Genomic DNA, 17,461 nt, shown 5'->3' with positions numbered 1-17,461 from the left:
CATGGCCTGCCGTATTATAAGTTTTCACCTCAAGAATAACATTGAAGATGCTACAACGTTTTTGAGGCACAAAGCAATTTCCGTAGGAAAGGTGTTTAAAAGTGAGCCTACTAAAAAGCCACTCCATGGTTCAGCTTAGAAATTAAAGGTGTGCACACTGAAGATCCATATTCCACGGATAAGAAATTTTGTAGGCCTCCTTGCGATTCTCGATATGAGCCTCACTAGGAAAACTGCAGGTGGCTTCACTGAGCTTCATTTGGACAAGTCAAGAGTCATGAATGGCGGACATTCCGTCTCACTGGACTAGACCGAATGTTGGACATGCACGCCAACTTTTGGACATTCCGTTCAATGTGATCCATATTCCAACTTTGATGACCATCGAAACAGAGTAACAACCAGTTGTCCAAAATGCAATTGCTGGATGCTGACATAATACTTATCACCAGTAATATCATTTCTAGTAAGTTCACAGAAAAACCACGCCGAGGGTTGATCCCTCCGACGAAGTCCACTCCAGCCTGACTGTGGTGGCTAGAGTGACCCCAAGCCCAAGAAAGGTAAAACCAAAGCCAGTTCTATAAAGCAGCTTCAATAGAAACACGGAAACATGGAAAACTAAAATGGTCAATTTGATTAAGCAGTCATGGTGAGGCGCAGTTTTTTTGTCAAATTATAGTTCCATACAAGGATAAACATTGATCTAGTAAATGTACTCTTCATCTCTCCTACTTGCTACTAGGAATGGGGACCGAAACAACCAACCATCCACCGCTGCCATCTACCAGATCAGCGACAGTTCATGCCTTACCTTCGCTTGTGGCTGTCCTGATTATCTGGAATAGAGCTGTTACAAACAACAAAGAAAACCTGATCAATGACTAGGAAAAAGATTTTGGTTCCTCGCAACAGAAACATGCAGACACACAATAACCAAATTATATCACTCACTTACTTTGTAGAAGTAAAAACAAATCCTGATCCAACCAAAGCAACAATACAAGTGATAATAAAGAATATAACATGAACAGAAGGAGATCATGTTGTAATTATCAAGCTTTTGTTCGACCACAAACAAATGCATTAACCCACACTGGAAAGGACATTTCCCTTTTTTCAGGAATGGAAAATTGTAAGATAACAATTGCAATCTAAAAGTGGCGAAATTACATATTTATGATTTTCAAGATCCAAATTCAATTATAGCACCATGCTGTTGAAGTAATACAAAACAAATATGGAATTGATATCCAATCATCATAACAACAAACTTCAGCAAGTTATAAATTAAGCAAGTTTAATTAGATTAATTTAAAATTATTTCACAAATTAAAATTTCAAGACAGCAAGATTTGTTGAGAGAAAATCATAAGTGTGTATAAAAAGAATAAATGAAAACTTAGACACACGACTAAAAGGAGGTTAAATGAAATGAGGCTTACATGATCCAATGACAACAAAGATGAAGAATCCAAGGAGAACAGGACCAACAGTATAGTCCTTTCCCTTTTTCATGGTTGTTTCGGGCACAGCTCCTCTCTTGGTAAAGTTCTCCTCAAATCTATCAATTTTCCTAGCAGCCAGATGCCCTGATGTATTCTGAACATACAGCAGTAATCACAAAAACACAAATCAATCCTCAACATTTGTCATAACCTCATCAAACTAAAAAATGCAATAAGCATAACATCATTAGTGATGTAAGGATGAAATGATAAAATTCTAACCTTATTAAAATAAAATGAATTATACAGCTATTATTAATTCAAAAAAATTTAATAGCAAAAGAATTGACCAATTAGTCTATCTATCATGTGCATACCATAAAAAAAAAATGACAGCAAAATCATAGCATGAAAAATAAATTTTGCAGATCAGGTCAGGTTGATTATCTATCATTTTCCTGTTCTAAATCCAAATGAATACGATACTAAAAAAAATACAGCAGACCAAAAACCCAGAACTCTCAAAACATAAATTCAAAAAATATATATTACAAAAATATAAATTACCATGATTACAACAGTGACCAACATCCGGTTGCCAGAAACAGTCACAAAGTTACAGGTGATTGACTCTTTCCCTCTCCTGCGAGATTTTTTTCTTGGCTTGCCCTTTGATTCCCCCCATTCTCCACAATCTCTTCTTCCTTGACATCTACCACAACCTGAAGAAGTTCTGGTGGAGTAGCCGCTGGGTCCAGCTCCCGACAACCTTTCGGAGCATTCGGACCTTCTTGACCCATAAGCAAGTATGAGGGAACATGGTGAGAAAATCTAAACATCTCTTCCCTTGGGATCCTCCTGACTTCCTTGGGGTCCAAATGCTGGTGAAACACTGTCTTGAAACCAGCAACTTTTACCAAGGGAGTAACAGTTACACCTAGTTCTTCACTGTAGTCTTCAAGTACTTCCACCATGTCATACTTGTGTATCACCTCATCTGCTGTCAGCTCGTTCCACTCTGGGGACCAATTCCGATAGAGAGCCCATACATCTCCTTTTCTGGGATATATGTGAATCACCCCACGTGTTCCTTTTGTCCACCTAACCTTGTGTGAAAAGGAATTGAGTGAGTTATAAATCTCATATCTGCCCACTCTGAAGTCACCGCAAGTTTTTGAGAAGCCAGAACCAACCCAGTTTAGTGGACCCAGTTCACTATTAGTTTTTGAATTAAGCCAACTGATCCGCATTTTGAATGGATTCAAAGAAATTACACTGTGGATCATAGCATAATATCGAGGCATCCCATCATCAGCATCATATGCAGCCCATACCTGGTTTTCCTCAAAACATCTTTCAGTTCGGTCTTTGTCAAAATCATGAAAATCAGGATCTGGGACATTTATTGACATTGTCTCCAAAGTTTCAGCATCTGTTTTCCCACCAGAAGTGATGGAAGAAGTTTTGATGCCATCGGCTCCATTTTCCATGCCCATCGAATCAACTGACTTGTTTCGGTTAGCTATGTCAGGGTTTGACAAAGAAATTCCCCCCTCATCAATTCCTTTCTCACTCCCTGCTCCCTCTTTGGCTGCAGATTTAACTACTTTAGCTGACTTCCATTCATTTATTTTCTTTTGAATGTCTGTCTTTGCCTTCTCCATTAGTAAGGTTTGAATTTCAGATTGGGAGACATCCCTCATGCCATAAGGCTTAGTGATTCCATTCACCCTGTTTTCAGAACTTCCCTGCCTAAATCCAGATACATTAGCAGTGCGGCCAGTGCCAGATCCACCAAATCCTACACCCATCTGATTTGCAGACAGATTTCCATTGTTGCCATGGCCAACATCATCCATGCCTCTTCTTCTCTTTGCAGCATTAGAATTCACACTAGAAGATGCATTGGACGTCTTCTTTGAGGCATGATTCTTTCGCTTCAAGGCCTCCTCTCTTTTTGTAGCTGCCTGTGCTTCCTCACGCTCTCTCTTCACCTTTTCATGTGCCTGCTGGACCACACTTGCAGGTTGAGTAGCAGTTGAAGCACCACCAGCTCTAGAGAAAGGGCCCCACTGAAAGTTGGCCTGATTATTTGAATCAGGGCCATTGGACCCCCCTGCTCTCACATTTGAAGAGTTGACACTACTCCTTCCAGAATTTGATGTGTGTCTGCTAGAAGCAGCTTGATGGTTTGAGTGCTGCTGCTGCTGAAAAGAACTCCATGGTGCGGCTGACCTAGACGCATGTGAAGGTGGGGGTGGCATTTCAATGGCTAAAAATGGCTCATGGCAATTAGGACAAAGGAGCTTATGATTAAGATAGACTCTGAGATACTCATATTGCATCTTGCATCCATGACAAACAGTCCAAAAGGTATTGGGTTTTGTCTTATAAGATGAAGCAGGAGTTGAAGAATGCCCAGTTCGAGGACTACTTTTGTGTGTCTTCACACTCGATTTAGTGAAATTGTAAGACCCATTGGACCCTGGTTTTACTGATGAACTACCAGCAGCAGAAGAGCCCTTTTGAAATACTTTGCCATTTCTTCTCTGGTCATACGCCACCCTCTTGGTTTTATCAGACAATAAACTCCATGCCTCGGATATACATTTAAATGCACCATCCGCTCCAATAGACTTGTTTTTATCAGGATGAAGCATAAGAGCCAGTTTCCTATAATGTTTCCGCACCATCTCGTCATCTGCTTGCGGATCTGCACCAAGTATCCCATACCAATCTGCTTCCCCATTTATTTTGTTCTCAGCAGCAATATACACATCAAGTGTGGCTAACATCTGAGGAATGCCTTCAAGTCCAGGATACAAGTTCTGGGCCTTCAAAGCAAATTTCTTTGCCCCTGCAATGTCTTTCGCAAATAACTTCTTCTCAGCAATCTCTTTGGCTCTAGTGGCCTCATCTTTGTTGCATTCCATTTATGCTATCTCTCCTTCCTCTTTAATTTTTTAACAAAATAATAACACCAAGGCTGATTTCAGATTCAACAAAGTTCAGCTATCCACTACTCCTTTGTACAGATTCTGAACAAATGAATTACTATTATTATCATTATTATTATTCAGCAATCATTGACTCATTCAAATAACAAAAACTAATTGAGCAGTTAGTCTATCATAAAAAATGACAGCAGAAATCATAACATAACATAAAAAAAATTTCAGCTTAGATCGGTTCAACTATCTATCATGCTTCTGGTTCTAAATCCGATCGCATAAGCTATTTAAGCAGACTACGAACCCACAACTCTCAAAGTATAAAAAATAATACCTTTTACCATTATCACAACAGCCAAGGAGATGCCATGGCCGGAAATGGTCACGAAGTTACAGCGACTCCTACCTGTCTCCTTCTCCGGCGAGATAGTTTATTGCCCCTGCCTTCTTTTGGTTTTTTTTTTTTCTCCTTCACTCTCGATCGTCTGATTATTTTTTTCGGCTGTAAGAAAAGATTAGATGAGAACATAGTATGTGACAAACAAAGTGTTGTCTTTTGACGGGGCATCTCTGCGACCATTCAAATGAAATCCAACGGTTTACAATTGATGTAACCATCTAGTAACCATATAAAACATTAGCACAAATCTTATATCTGATAACATCTTATCCATTGAAAAATATATCAAAATGTGATCTCAGCTGTCCACGAATTCTTATTATTTTTATATTTTCGAGAATTTGTTTTGTTAATCCACCTTGTGCGCACCTCGATTAATCTCATGGATTCTAAAGTTAATGACCATATAAGCCAACAGTGACCATCATATTAATAACCATAAAAACTCGAACATGAAACCACAAAGAAAGCAAACCTTTTGATTCCAAACTCTTATTACTTGACATATACTAGATGGTTTTGTTAGTCCTAACTTAATAAATATTATGTTGGCTTCAATTAATTTTTTTAAGTATTTTTGCATAGTATTTTATATATATTATAAAAATATATTTGATTGAAAAGATAAAATATAAAATAAATTTGTATCTAACATAATTTTGAAGTTAAATTTTATATTTTTTAAATAAAAAATATATGAATATACACCTCCTTGTTTCAATTGTTCATGTCTTTTTTATTCTGTATCAATAATCAAATATTATCTAAGAAGCAACAAAATTATAGTAAATTACATATTAATAAATATATATTTACTTATATTGAAGCTATAATTATGAAGAAAAAAAAGATCTATTTGTCTTAAAATAGCATCCTCTCTAACATAAATTTCAATTTGATAGATGGGGATCCAAACATATCTTTTTTCACATGATATACAATTAGTAAAAAAATAACAGAAATGCAATTTATCAATAACTAGTTTGATTAGAATAAGGTGGTATTACAACTAACCAATTAGGCAAAGCAAGTGAATAATTGCGAATTAATTTCAATCAGTAGGCTAACACTATATCAATATAACTATTCCGTGTTTAAATTGAGCACCCTTTTAAGTATAAACCATAGATAACTAAATTTTTATTTAACATAAAAAAAATCTGTGTTGATAACTTTTTTTATTAGAAAAAAATTTAAATAATATGTGAATTGATTTGACATGATTCGGTTGTCTTGATAAATTCAAAGACAACTCGGATAACCAATAATAATATATTTTGACTCAAACTAAATGTTTAAGATATGATATTTTTAATAAATATTGAAACAATAACATATCGGATCAATTTGAGTCAACTCAGGTTAATCTGTCAATCTGTATGTCAAGAGATTATTATAACCTCATAGAAAGTAAATCAAAACAAATATCAAGGTTCGATTCCCAATAAACTTGATGTTGAAGGATGAGACTGAAAAAAAAGCCAAAAAAATAATATAAGTTATCGCGTTTAATCTGCAAAACCTACCGTGGTTATGAGACCAAAATAACTCAATAAAAAACTAATCAAAATAAATTATAAGTCACAATTCTCAATTAAATCAGTGTTAAAAAATAAAATAAAAAAATAATTAAAAAAATAAAAATAACTCGGGTCAATTAAGAAAATATTAAAAAAACTTAAGTTAGCAGAGTTAATTTGTTAAATCATGATTCGTATCATGAATTTAGAATAATTTTATAAAAAATAAAATGGAAAAAAATTAAACCTTAATAAAATTAATATTAAAGTGTAAAATAAATAAAAAATATAAATTGAAAAAACATATTATTTTAGTGAATGGTGTAACGTGGGGAGGGGTACAGCAGAGGCCCTCCTCCTTTAATTTTTTTTGTTTTATTTTTTAATGTTAATGTTAATAATTGAAGACCCAACGTGCTGGTTGACTGACTATTCTATTGATTGCTGTCAATAACAGTTGCTTTATTATTATTATTATTATTATTATTATTGAAGATGCTAGTAATTTTTCAAGAGATTGATACGATGACTTCAGGGGATTTGCTTTGATATGATGAATAAGAGGATCTGCTTACTTTTTTTTTTTTTTTGTAATGTTTTTAGATACAGATCTTGAGACCAGCATCCAAGAAAATCTAATCTTTCTATATACATGTTTGTGAAAATACATCTTTAAAATCAGTTGAGAAAATATTTAATTTTTATTGACACACAAAATGGGCGGCGGATAGCTTACCATCAAAGCGAAGGGATTTTGAAGATGCTAGAAGTAACTTGTAAAGAGGATTTAAAAGTTCTGTGGAGCAATTATCTTGGGTTTAATGGAGTGGCAAGATTAGTGATTGTGATTCATATCTTTTACAATGAAGATATTTGCGGAGTAGAACTAATCAAAACATCCTAAATACGTGCTTGTTTCTTCTAACATGATGCTTTCGGAGCTCATTTCGGCAAGAGAAGCACGTATGAAATGGATTTTGAAGATAAATGAGAGACTATTCCATGGTCTGGCTTGGGAATTAACAAGGAAGGGCGGCCTTGCAGCAGCCAAGTTTTTCATAGCTGTGGAAAAGAACATCGTCCGAGGAAAACTCGTTATTTCGCCAAATCAAAATTTCCAGTCCATAAGATTCCTGATAGGAGGAGACTACCTAAATCGAACTTTCATGGTGACCGCGTCGTAGTCAAGAAGGGTCGACATCCAGCCACGCTTAATTAAAAGCTGGCCGCCTTCAGGACATTCCGTCAAAGCCATTCACATTCCAAATTTGATGACCGCAAAACAAATACAGTAAGCAATGGTATTGGAGACCTTTGTCCAAACTACAATTGTAGGTTTCCGAGACAATAAGTATCAATTCTAGTGAATTCGCAGAAAAATAATGGCATTGGGGTGGTCTTTCTCACAGAGGCTAACAGCATGATTGCAGTGGCCAAGTGATGCAAGAGATTTGGGTATCGTGCATAGTTTTTCGATGGGGCTAAATAGACACCATTCCTGGTATTGGCCGAGTGATTTTTTTTTTCTAGTTTAAAATTCTTTTATTCTTATTCATGTTATATTTAGGTTTTGCATTATTCAAGAGCTTCGATAAAATTCAGAGTACTTTTTGAAAATTAATCATGGCTAGGGTTTCTCGAGCCCTTTTCATCCAGCCCGAACCCTAGCCCTTTATCCGTCTGCGTCACAAAGCCCAAGAAACGTCTCTAAAGCAGCTTCAATGGAAGAACAATGGAAATTAAAATGAACAATTGAATTAAGCATTCATGGTAAAGCGCAGTTTGTTATCAAATATTGGAGTTCTTCGGAACACACTACTGAGGATCCGTTGATCTAGTAAAAAGTATTCCTCTCTCTCTCTCTCTCTCTCTCCGACACGCTAATAGGAAAAGTGAACGAAACATCCATCCGCTGCTGCTCTCCCAAAATCAGTGAAGGCTTAGGCCATGCCTCCACTTGTAGCTGTCCTGATTATCTGGAATAGAGCTGTTACAAACAAGAAAGAAAACCTGATCAATGACAACAAAAAGATTTTGGGTTCCTCGAGACAGACACATGCAAGCACACACTGTCACTTGAATCCCTGATCCAACCAAAGCAACGTAAATAACATGAATGGAAGGAGAAGACATGATAATTCTCAAGCTTTTGTTTGATCACAAATCAATGCAAATGCTGGAAAGGACATTAACCCTTCAACTGTAAATGGACAATTTCAATGCAAATCAATTCCATTATTTATGACTTTCAGGGGCAATCTCCAAACTCCAAATTCAATTCGAAAGCACAATGCTGCTATGTCTGACAACTACATTTAGATAATCCGAGAGCAATATGGATTCGATAATATCCAATTCACCATAACAACAATCTTCAGCAAATTATAAACAGAGCAAGATTAATTAATCCCCGAATTAAATTTTCAGGACTCCAAGATTTGTTGAGAGAAAATCACAAGCAAGCGTGCCTAAAAAGAATAAATGAAAACTCATGAGGCTTACATGATCCAATGACAACAAAGATGAAGAATCCAAGGAGAAGAGGACCAACAGGATAATCCTTTCCCTTTCTGGTGCTTGTTTCGCCCACAGCTCCTCTCTTTGTAACCTTCTTGTCAAATCTATCGACTTTCCTATCAGCAAGACGCCTTGATGTAGTCTAAACAAACAACAAATTAATAATCACAATAATGCAACCCATTCATGCATGTAATCAATAAACATAATTCTAATTTTTCAAGGAATTATTTACCACACAAAATTAAAAATCATAACAAAAGAGGAACTTTTGGAGATCAGATCGGCTCAATTAACCATCATGTTAAATACGATCACGTAAGATAATTAAATAAAATGCAGATCAGAAACCCACAACTCTATAAATATAGATTAATCTTTTTAAAAAATAATTATTATAAAATTACTAATTACCATGGTTATAACAGGGAGATCCGGCAGCCGGAAGCGTTAGAGCGAAAAAACGTAGCACGAGGTTACAGGCAAGTTCTACTCTCTCTCTCTCTATCCGCCGAGATTTTTTCCTTCGCTCTCCCTTCTATTTCTCTCCCCTCTCGATCTGCGTTCGATATTTCTAGGGTGTCTGGTTGTGTGTGGATTTAGCTAAACATCCACCTTCTAGATGATAGGTTCCTCGACCGCGTCACCGACTTTGCTGTGATTGGTTATATCCACGCGTATAGAGTACGTGTCACCTTGTTATTGGATTTTAATAGGTGTCCGTGGACAAGAGTTTTGGGTTGACGTGGTATTTGCGTTAGAAACGGTCTCGAAATGGTTTTACCTGTGTTTTGACCAATTAAGAATAGCCCTTTAACGCATTTTATCAATTATGACAATAAAAATAGTTTTATGAGCATTTGTTTCCAAAAATTAACCTTATATTTAACTGAAAATCATTTATTGAAGCATAAAAAAAAGTCTTTTATAACTAGTTTATTTATACAGGTCTCAATTAAAGATTAAATTGTTATAATTTTATAGTGTTTTTTAATCTGTTTATTGATATGAGTTTTAATTAAATGATAACAAGTTAATCTTTAATTCATTAAAAAATAATGGTAAAACTAGATTGACATGGTGGTCAATTCGGAATTGAGACATGATCGATAAAATAAATGAAAAAACTAAATTAACTTAATTATAAACCATAATTTATTGATTGACTTAGTTAACTAAATTTTACCCCATCAAAACCAACATTTTAATTCATTAAAAAAATATTTCAAAACAATGTTATTTTAACTTATTTTTTTTTTACAATATGGCCGGACCCTTCTATGATTCAAATATTGTTCTGAATCGGGTTTTAACCATGCTTATAAAAGATACAAGTCATCTCCTAAAATCTGAAAAGCATTTAGTTTAATTGTAAGTTATTTTAAATTAACTAATTTTTTAAGACTTAATCAAACATGAAGAAATATTCCTCGCAAGCAAACACCCCTGCAAACTAAAAAGAAAAGGTCTTAAAAAGAATACTGTTTATCATATACCAAAACGACATTCACAAAGCCTGTCTTATTTATCTAATATTTTAATCAACGGGCACTCATGTCATTTCCCTTCTAATTCTCAGAACCGGTTATTTTATCCTATTTTCACATGCAATTGTAATTGTGAAGCCGTTGATCAGATTATTTACTGACAGGAACTCTCCGCACAAGAAATGGCGAATCATAAAAAAAAATAAAAATAAAAAAAGGAAACGTGTTAGAAGAGGTTATAACAGTACTATTTCTCCGGTGGCATTATCAGTGGTGCGTTGTCGATTTCGACAGCCATCTGTCACATCATGTCAAGCCATACCTTAAAAAGAAAAAAAAGAGAGGAGAGGAGCAGTTGTCACGTAACGATCTCGTTATCCATCCACGCGGATGGTGGGGTTCGCGCACGTGGATCACTCCAAGGACATTTTCCTTTGCCTAGAAAATAACTTCACATCATAAAATCTCGAAAGAAAATAATAATAATAATAATTTAGAAAAGTAAAAAACAATTTCCATTATTTTTATATAATAATAATAATATATTAATAATGTGATTGCTTCTTCCCTTTCTTTTCCTTGATGCCGTTTTGGATTTATAAACTCTCAGCGCTTTCTCAAAAGGGAACGAATTTATAAGTGAAAATCAATATCAAAATGGATTTTTTTCCATGTCAATTTACCATTCTCTACTGGAAGGCTTTGTTTACAAACTTGTTTTGAACTAGTGCGGTGGACCCTTGTTGGACCTAAGGCCCACGAATCTAATACAGAGATCAAGGCCCACAGATCAGGGTATATAGCTAGCTGGGCTAAGAACTAACTGCTTGAGCTTGGAGCATCTGAAGTCCACCAGATCTCAAAATGTCCACTCAGTCTCAGGCTCCCAGCAGCGTCGACTTTACGTGTGATGAGCAAAGGGAGGAGCGGCAATATTAACGGAACTCTCTCTATATTAGTTGGGGTTTGCTGGACGTTGTCTTGCAACAAATTATAGTTTGTTTACACCTTGATTCTGATTTCCTCGTTTGATTTACATATTCTGTATCATAAAAAAACGGCCTTACTGTAGTTTTTTATGGCAAAGAGTATCCTTGGATTAATTTATTTATTTATATATATACCAATGGAGACTCCTTTTTTCGGTCCTTAAATTCAAACTAAAGAACAATTTATTGTATGGAGAAAGTGGGTATGGAAATTTAAGAAAAATGCCCAGTCAACTTGCACAGTCCCTGGCATTATAAAGATGATTGCAGGGACTGTTTAGAGATTTTCCTGTGGTGATTTAAGACCCTTGTCTGCTTTCTGTGACAATTTCCTTCTTTTTCTCTGGCTCTCTCTGATAACGAGCGCCTGAGTCTCTTGAAGCAATGCTACAGTAGAAACAGAGCCAGTATTATGATATATGATTGGAAAGGGCTGCTGGTGTGTGCAGGGACTTGGTCGGCAAAACTAGTGTGTGAAGCAACTTCATTGCCGTGCCACGACAAAGTTTCACATTCTAACTAGCTTCTGGATGCAAGCAAATGATAAACCTAAATATATCTTTATTTTATTGGATTAATTGCCGTGTATTTATTTTTATATATTTGACATATTCTTTGATGTGCTTTTTTATTAGAATTTTTAAATCTTGTGTACCTTTATACATCAACGTTTCCTCTCACATGTTTTTTTCAATTCCTAGAAGAGAATTTTATTTTCAAAACCTGAAAACTGTATTTCTTAGTTTTTTTTATTAATTTTTTTTCTATTTTCTTGTCTTTTCAAATATCGTTGTGTTTCTTAGAATTAACTCTTAATTTTTCATGTATTAAGAACAAAAATGATACAGAAAACTCTTTTATTAAGAAATAGTTGATGAGAAAGTTCACACAGGATGATTCTCAACGAACATCGGGATCCGTTTTGTATCATGTACGTTCCCTCAATAATTTTCAATTGTCAAATTTGCTTCCCGTTTTACATGTAATCAACACTTGCATTTTTCAAAGGCAAGTTGGCTCCTTTCACTTGCTGAGGATTTTCACCGGAGACATATGACAGTGAGGTCAATTGATAGGACTGTTTTTTGTTAAGAGATGGGAATTTTCCTTGATGTTTTGCCAGCATGTAGAAAGAACTGCCCAGGACCCATCAAGCAGGGACACCTCCACTTGCAGGTTATCCCTGTAAATGAACTTGACTACCTGGTTAACCCGTTACCGTCCGATACTTAACATTCTGGTCTGGTAGGTCCAGATCCAAAGTGCTTGATGCATGCCATCATCCTGATGTGGGATGGCGATGTTTTTCCTTCTCTTGCTCGGTGCTGTTTACCTTTTTTACTTTGTTTATTTTTTCTCATATATATCGAACTCAGCAATGATTATAGGTAGAGAATAATATAAATTATATTTTAAAATTTTATCTAGTAATTTAAGTTTTTGAATTGAGATGATTTTTTGATATATTATCAAAGTCTTAATGATCAAGCGATCACGAGTTCAAATCTCATTATTTTTATTTATTTGATAAAAATTAAACACAAGATAATATGAGTTTGTGCAAGTTTCAAGTCCAAAAAACTTCCACTTAAAAGGGTGTGTTAGAAAATAATATAAATAATATCTTAAAATCTTATCTAACAGCTTAAACTTTTATAATGAAATGAATCTTTCACATATTCAAACAACCATTTGCCTGGCTTGCAGATTGTGACCAGCCAGCAGCCTAGAGGACCCATGTTCATCTGGTAGCAGAACATCTCAGAAAGCTTAGTATTATGGATTCTTTGATCGTCCATGGCCATAGGATCGGGGGACTCTGCCTGTTGTCAACAGTGAAACGTGTTACTAAAAGGAAAAAAGAAAAGAAAAGAGTTTTTTCTTCCTTCTCTGTACTGCTCGCAGATGCCGTGTAGTGCGGCTTTTCTGTCAACCATTTATTTATTTAAACCCATCTCTTTCCCCACAAGTTTAGATCTAGGCATAGCATGTTTTTTCATTCACGCCACGTTCTTTAAAAAATTATTTTTTTATTCTGTCATGATTAAAAATTTATTATTTTAATATATTTTTATTCAAAAAAATTTACTTTAAAAAACTCTACTACGGGCAGCGGATGTCAAGGCTGTTGTGTCATTAAGCTTTCAAGTTATAAATTTTACGTGTTAGAAACAGGGATGGGACGTCTGGAATTAAAAGCCAAACGATGAATTAGGTATTCAGCCGGCCGGAATAATTAAACCAAGGACGGCGGCCGCTGTCATGAATTACTTTTGTTAAAAGCATGTCACATGAATTACCATGGGACATGATTTGTAAAGTGCAAGTGAATTGTTGACAAATTAGCATGTCACATGAAGATTAGGCCTTTTAGTTGTTGGAGAACAATGCTATTTTTTATATGTTATTTTCACAAATTGTTTTTTGAAGAAATGCATTATGCTACGGTATTGCTCATATAATTTTGATTTTTTTTCCAACAAAAATACTAAACCCTTTTTCTCTCTGGTTTATATTTAGTCTTGAAAACAATTTATGGTAGTATTTGAAATTATTGTAACGATTATTTTTAAAATATTTTTTTATTTAAAATTTATTTTTGATATCAGAATAATTTAAAATAAAAAAAATTCATTTAAAACAAAAAATAATTTAAAAATATTTTTTTAAATGCAAAAACAAATACGATAAAATTTTTGTTAATTAATTACGACTAACCAGGAAAACCAATCTAATCTTTTCTCTTTCTCCTAAACACACAAGAGATTTTGTGTTAAAAAACAAAGGATTTGTTCTCTGATTGGAAATGATTTTTCAGAGGACAAAAGGTCCTTCACAGTTATTTTGGGCACGCCTTGTACTATTAACGTTAAAAAAAAAACTTTAGTTATGATCGGATTTTTAGTTTATTTTTTTTAAATTATTAGAAATTTATATATTTATTAATAATTAAATAAAATATACATAAATTGACTCAAACATCTAAATTAAAAAAAAAAACATTCAAAGAACACCTCTGCATATATTTTTAACCTTCCGTCGCTTTTGATTTACCCTGGGAGAAAAAAATAATTCCACCGCTTTGGAAATCGGAAATAAAAAAGAAACAAGAAGGAAAAAAAGATGGAAATTAGAGATGAAATAAAATATGTGCTGCAGCTAGCTAGCTATCTAGACATAGCTATATTTCAACTAGAATAATATTTTTGAACAAATGAAATTAAGAAGCACCCTTTGAGTAACGGTTGCTGTCCAATCCTGGTTTGTGATGAACTGGCTGTCTGATCAGAAGTCAGAACACAATGGCTGATGGGTCTGTTAGTACAGCGGTACAGTCCTTGTCTGGGGTTGGAACCATTGGTACATGATAATTATTGCTAGCCATTTAAAGCACCATTTTATTAAAAAAGAAGAAAAGAAGGGGGCCCAGGTTTTTAACGTGGATTGTGAATTTTAATAGTAAAATAACCTTAGCTCCAAGATAATTAAGCCCTGCATGTGGTGGAATAGTATTTTTCAATTGGTCAAAAGGTTATTAAGAGTTTGTACGGGGCAATAATGTCCTTGTAATTTTACTTCTCACGATGTAATTACTTTATTATCTTTACAAGCAAAATTTCCTCATCGTAAAAGCATTATTGTCTTTTTGCTTATTTTAAAAAATAAAATTACTAATTTAATCTCATCTAAAAAAAAAAACAGCATTCAGTGTCTTTGGTTTAATTTCAACATGTTTAAATTACATCATTACCCTTTAGTTTTAAAAGCATTAGCCTTTGATTTAGGAATCCTTTTATCTTTTACATTTGATTATTTTATAGTTAATGAGAATAATGAAGACAATAAGATCATTGGATAAATAAGTAAAACTTTTTAAAAAAATTGGAGGAGTGTCATCCTTGCTTATAGGGTTTAGATAGCATGTGCAACATCTTCTAGTGGTTGAAACCCTACATCCTAGACAGCAATCGATATGTCTCAGTATTCTTTTTACATAAAGATGACACGTGAAGAATAATTGTTTTTTGTTTGACTTGTGTGCTTTTTTTACCCCCCTCTCCTTGATTTTCATGTTGGTCTTCTGAAAATTTAAGTCAACCCTTAAAGTTTATTATTTTTAAGATATGGTCCCTAATCTTTTAATTATAATTTTTATTTTGAAATAATTTATGAAATTATATATTTTTCTTTTCATCCCCCATTGATTTTTTTCTATTATATTTAATTCTCGTTCTTTCAAGTTTTGATTGCTATTTATGTTTATTTAATTATTTTTACAAGTTCATCCTTCGTGACTTTTTTCCTATCAAATCCAATCCTTTTTTTCCTTTAATGCTATTTTTTACATTGAAAATCTTTTTCAATTGATTTTTTATTATTATTTCATCTTTCAACATTTAATTAGCCAAACGTTTAGCTTATAGGTCGCGTCCAAGCCTAGAATTTAACGGATTGTGGGTTTGAAAAGTTCACTAGAGTTTATAAAAGTTTACCCGGACTTACTTGATTTTTTTCTTCTTTTAATATTTTTTTCTAGTTTCACACCCCAACATTTTCTTATTCACTTTGTATGAGATTTTTTGTTCGTTTTGAAAATATCACAGGTTGCCTTAGTTCTTTTCGGTCTTCGTTAAATTTAGCTTTACTGAAAGGAATTTTTTTTCTAATTAATTTTTTTTTATTTCATCCTCCCCAGTATTTAATTAATCAAGTGCTTGTCTTATTGGTTGAGCCTGTGGTGTAGGACTTAACAGATTGTGAGCTTGTGAAATTAACTTGGGTTTACGATATTTACCCTAGCTTGGTTTTCTTATCTTTTTGAAGCTTTTTATTTGTTTTATCCTATAATATTTTGTTGTTTTTTCAATTCGTTTTATATTAGATTTTTCAATCATTTTGAAAATAATATGAATTGCCTCAAGTTTTTTTTGTCTTTGTTAAATTTATTTTTTAAAAAAAGAAATTTTATTTTTTAATTAAATTAAATTAAATAATTTTATCCTTCAACATTTAATTCTTCAGATGCTGAGCTTTTAGGTTAAGCATGAGTCTAAAATTTAAAAGATTACGAGTTTGAGAGATTAATCCGAGTTTACAAGGTTCACCTAGGCTTGCTTGTTTTTTCCTTTTCTTTTTTAAGCTTTTTTTTCATCATCCAACATTCTTTTTTTTCATTTTCTATGGAATTTATCTAGTCACTTTGAAAATAATTGGGATGTCTCAGGTCTTTTTTTGATCTTTGTTAAATTTAGCTTTTTTAAAAGAAATTTTTGTTTTAAATTAAATTAAACTCATGGATTTCATCCTCTAATATTTAATCGATCGATTGTTGAGCTTCTTAGTTGAACTCAAATCTAGAATTTAACGGACTGTGAGTTTGAGAAATTAAACCGGGTGAACGAGGTTCAACAGGGTTTGCTTGGTTTTTTTCTGCTTTTTTAGGCTCATATTTTCTTTTCTTGTTTTCATCCATCAATTTTTTGTTAGTTTTTTATGATATTTTTTTGTCGTTTAGAAAATAACAAGGGTTAACCTGCATTTCTTTTTGCTATTTGTTGACTCTAGCTTTTTTTTAAATAAATATAAATTTTTAATCAAATTAAATTAATTGAGCGAGTGTAAGCATGAGATGATCACTCCATAATATTTTATCTTATTTACTATCAAGCTCACTACTCTAATCATAGACGCTACCTCTTTTAATTATCAAATTCATAAAAAAAATTTCACTCCTTTTGAAACATCAATATCACATGAAAATTTTGTTACTTTTGAAAAAATTTACTCATCATAAAAGCTTTATTGTCTTTTTGCTTATTTTAAAAAGTAAAATTACTAATTTAATCTTATCTAACAAAAACAGCATTCAGTATCCTTGGTTTAATTTCAACATGTTTAAATTACATCATTACCCTTTAGTTTTAAAAACATTAGCCTTTGATTTAGGAATCCTTTTATCTTTTACATTTGATTATTTTATAGTTAAAGAAAATGATGAAGACAATAAGATAATTGGATAAATAAGTAAAATTTTTAAAAGAAATTGGAGGAGCGTGAACCGTGCTCGTAGGGTTTAGATAGCATGTGCAATACTTTCTAGTGGTTGAAACCCTACATCCTAGGCAGCAATCGATGTGTCTTAGTATTCT

General features: G+C 33.5%; 2 protein-coding genes across 2 annotated transcripts; both read right to left on the bottom strand.

The window, feature by feature from the left end:
* Positions 1-614: 614 nt before the first annotated feature.
* On the bottom strand, positions 615-4,936 carry LOC133680825 (uncharacterized). The gene is made up of 4 exons (XM_062103827.1): positions 4,734-4,936; positions 2,016-4,486; positions 1,446-1,602; positions 615-850 (listed from the first exon to the last, which is right to left on the bottom strand). Exon 2 carries the CDS (start codon positions 4,379-4,381, stop codon positions 2,057-2,059), a length of 2,325 nt encoding a protein of 774 aa, XP_061959811.1. The 5' UTR covers positions 4,382-4,486; positions 4,734-4,936; the 3' UTR covers positions 615-850; positions 1,446-1,602; positions 2,016-2,056.
* Positions 4,937-8,058: 3,122 nt separating this feature from the next.
* On the bottom strand, positions 8,059-9,467 carry LOC133692312 (uncharacterized). The gene is made up of 3 exons (XM_062113169.1): positions 9,251-9,467; positions 8,822-8,978; positions 8,059-8,306 (listed from the first exon to the last, which is right to left on the bottom strand). Exons 1-3 carry the CDS (start codon positions 9,251-9,253, stop codon positions 8,260-8,262), a joined length of 207 nt encoding a protein of 68 aa, XP_061969153.1. The 5' UTR covers positions 9,254-9,467; the 3' UTR covers positions 8,059-8,259.
* Positions 9,468-17,461: the final 7,994 nt, after the last annotated feature.

The sequence above is a fragment of the Populus nigra genome, chromosome 1 (assembly GCF_951802175.1).
Source record: "Populus nigra chromosome 1, ddPopNigr1.1, whole genome shotgun sequence".
NCBI lineage: Eukaryota > Viridiplantae > Streptophyta > Magnoliopsida > Malpighiales > Salicaceae > Populus > Populus nigra.
Note: the sequence above shows the minus strand (reverse complement) of the source record. Positions and strands in the feature narration are given on the sequence as shown.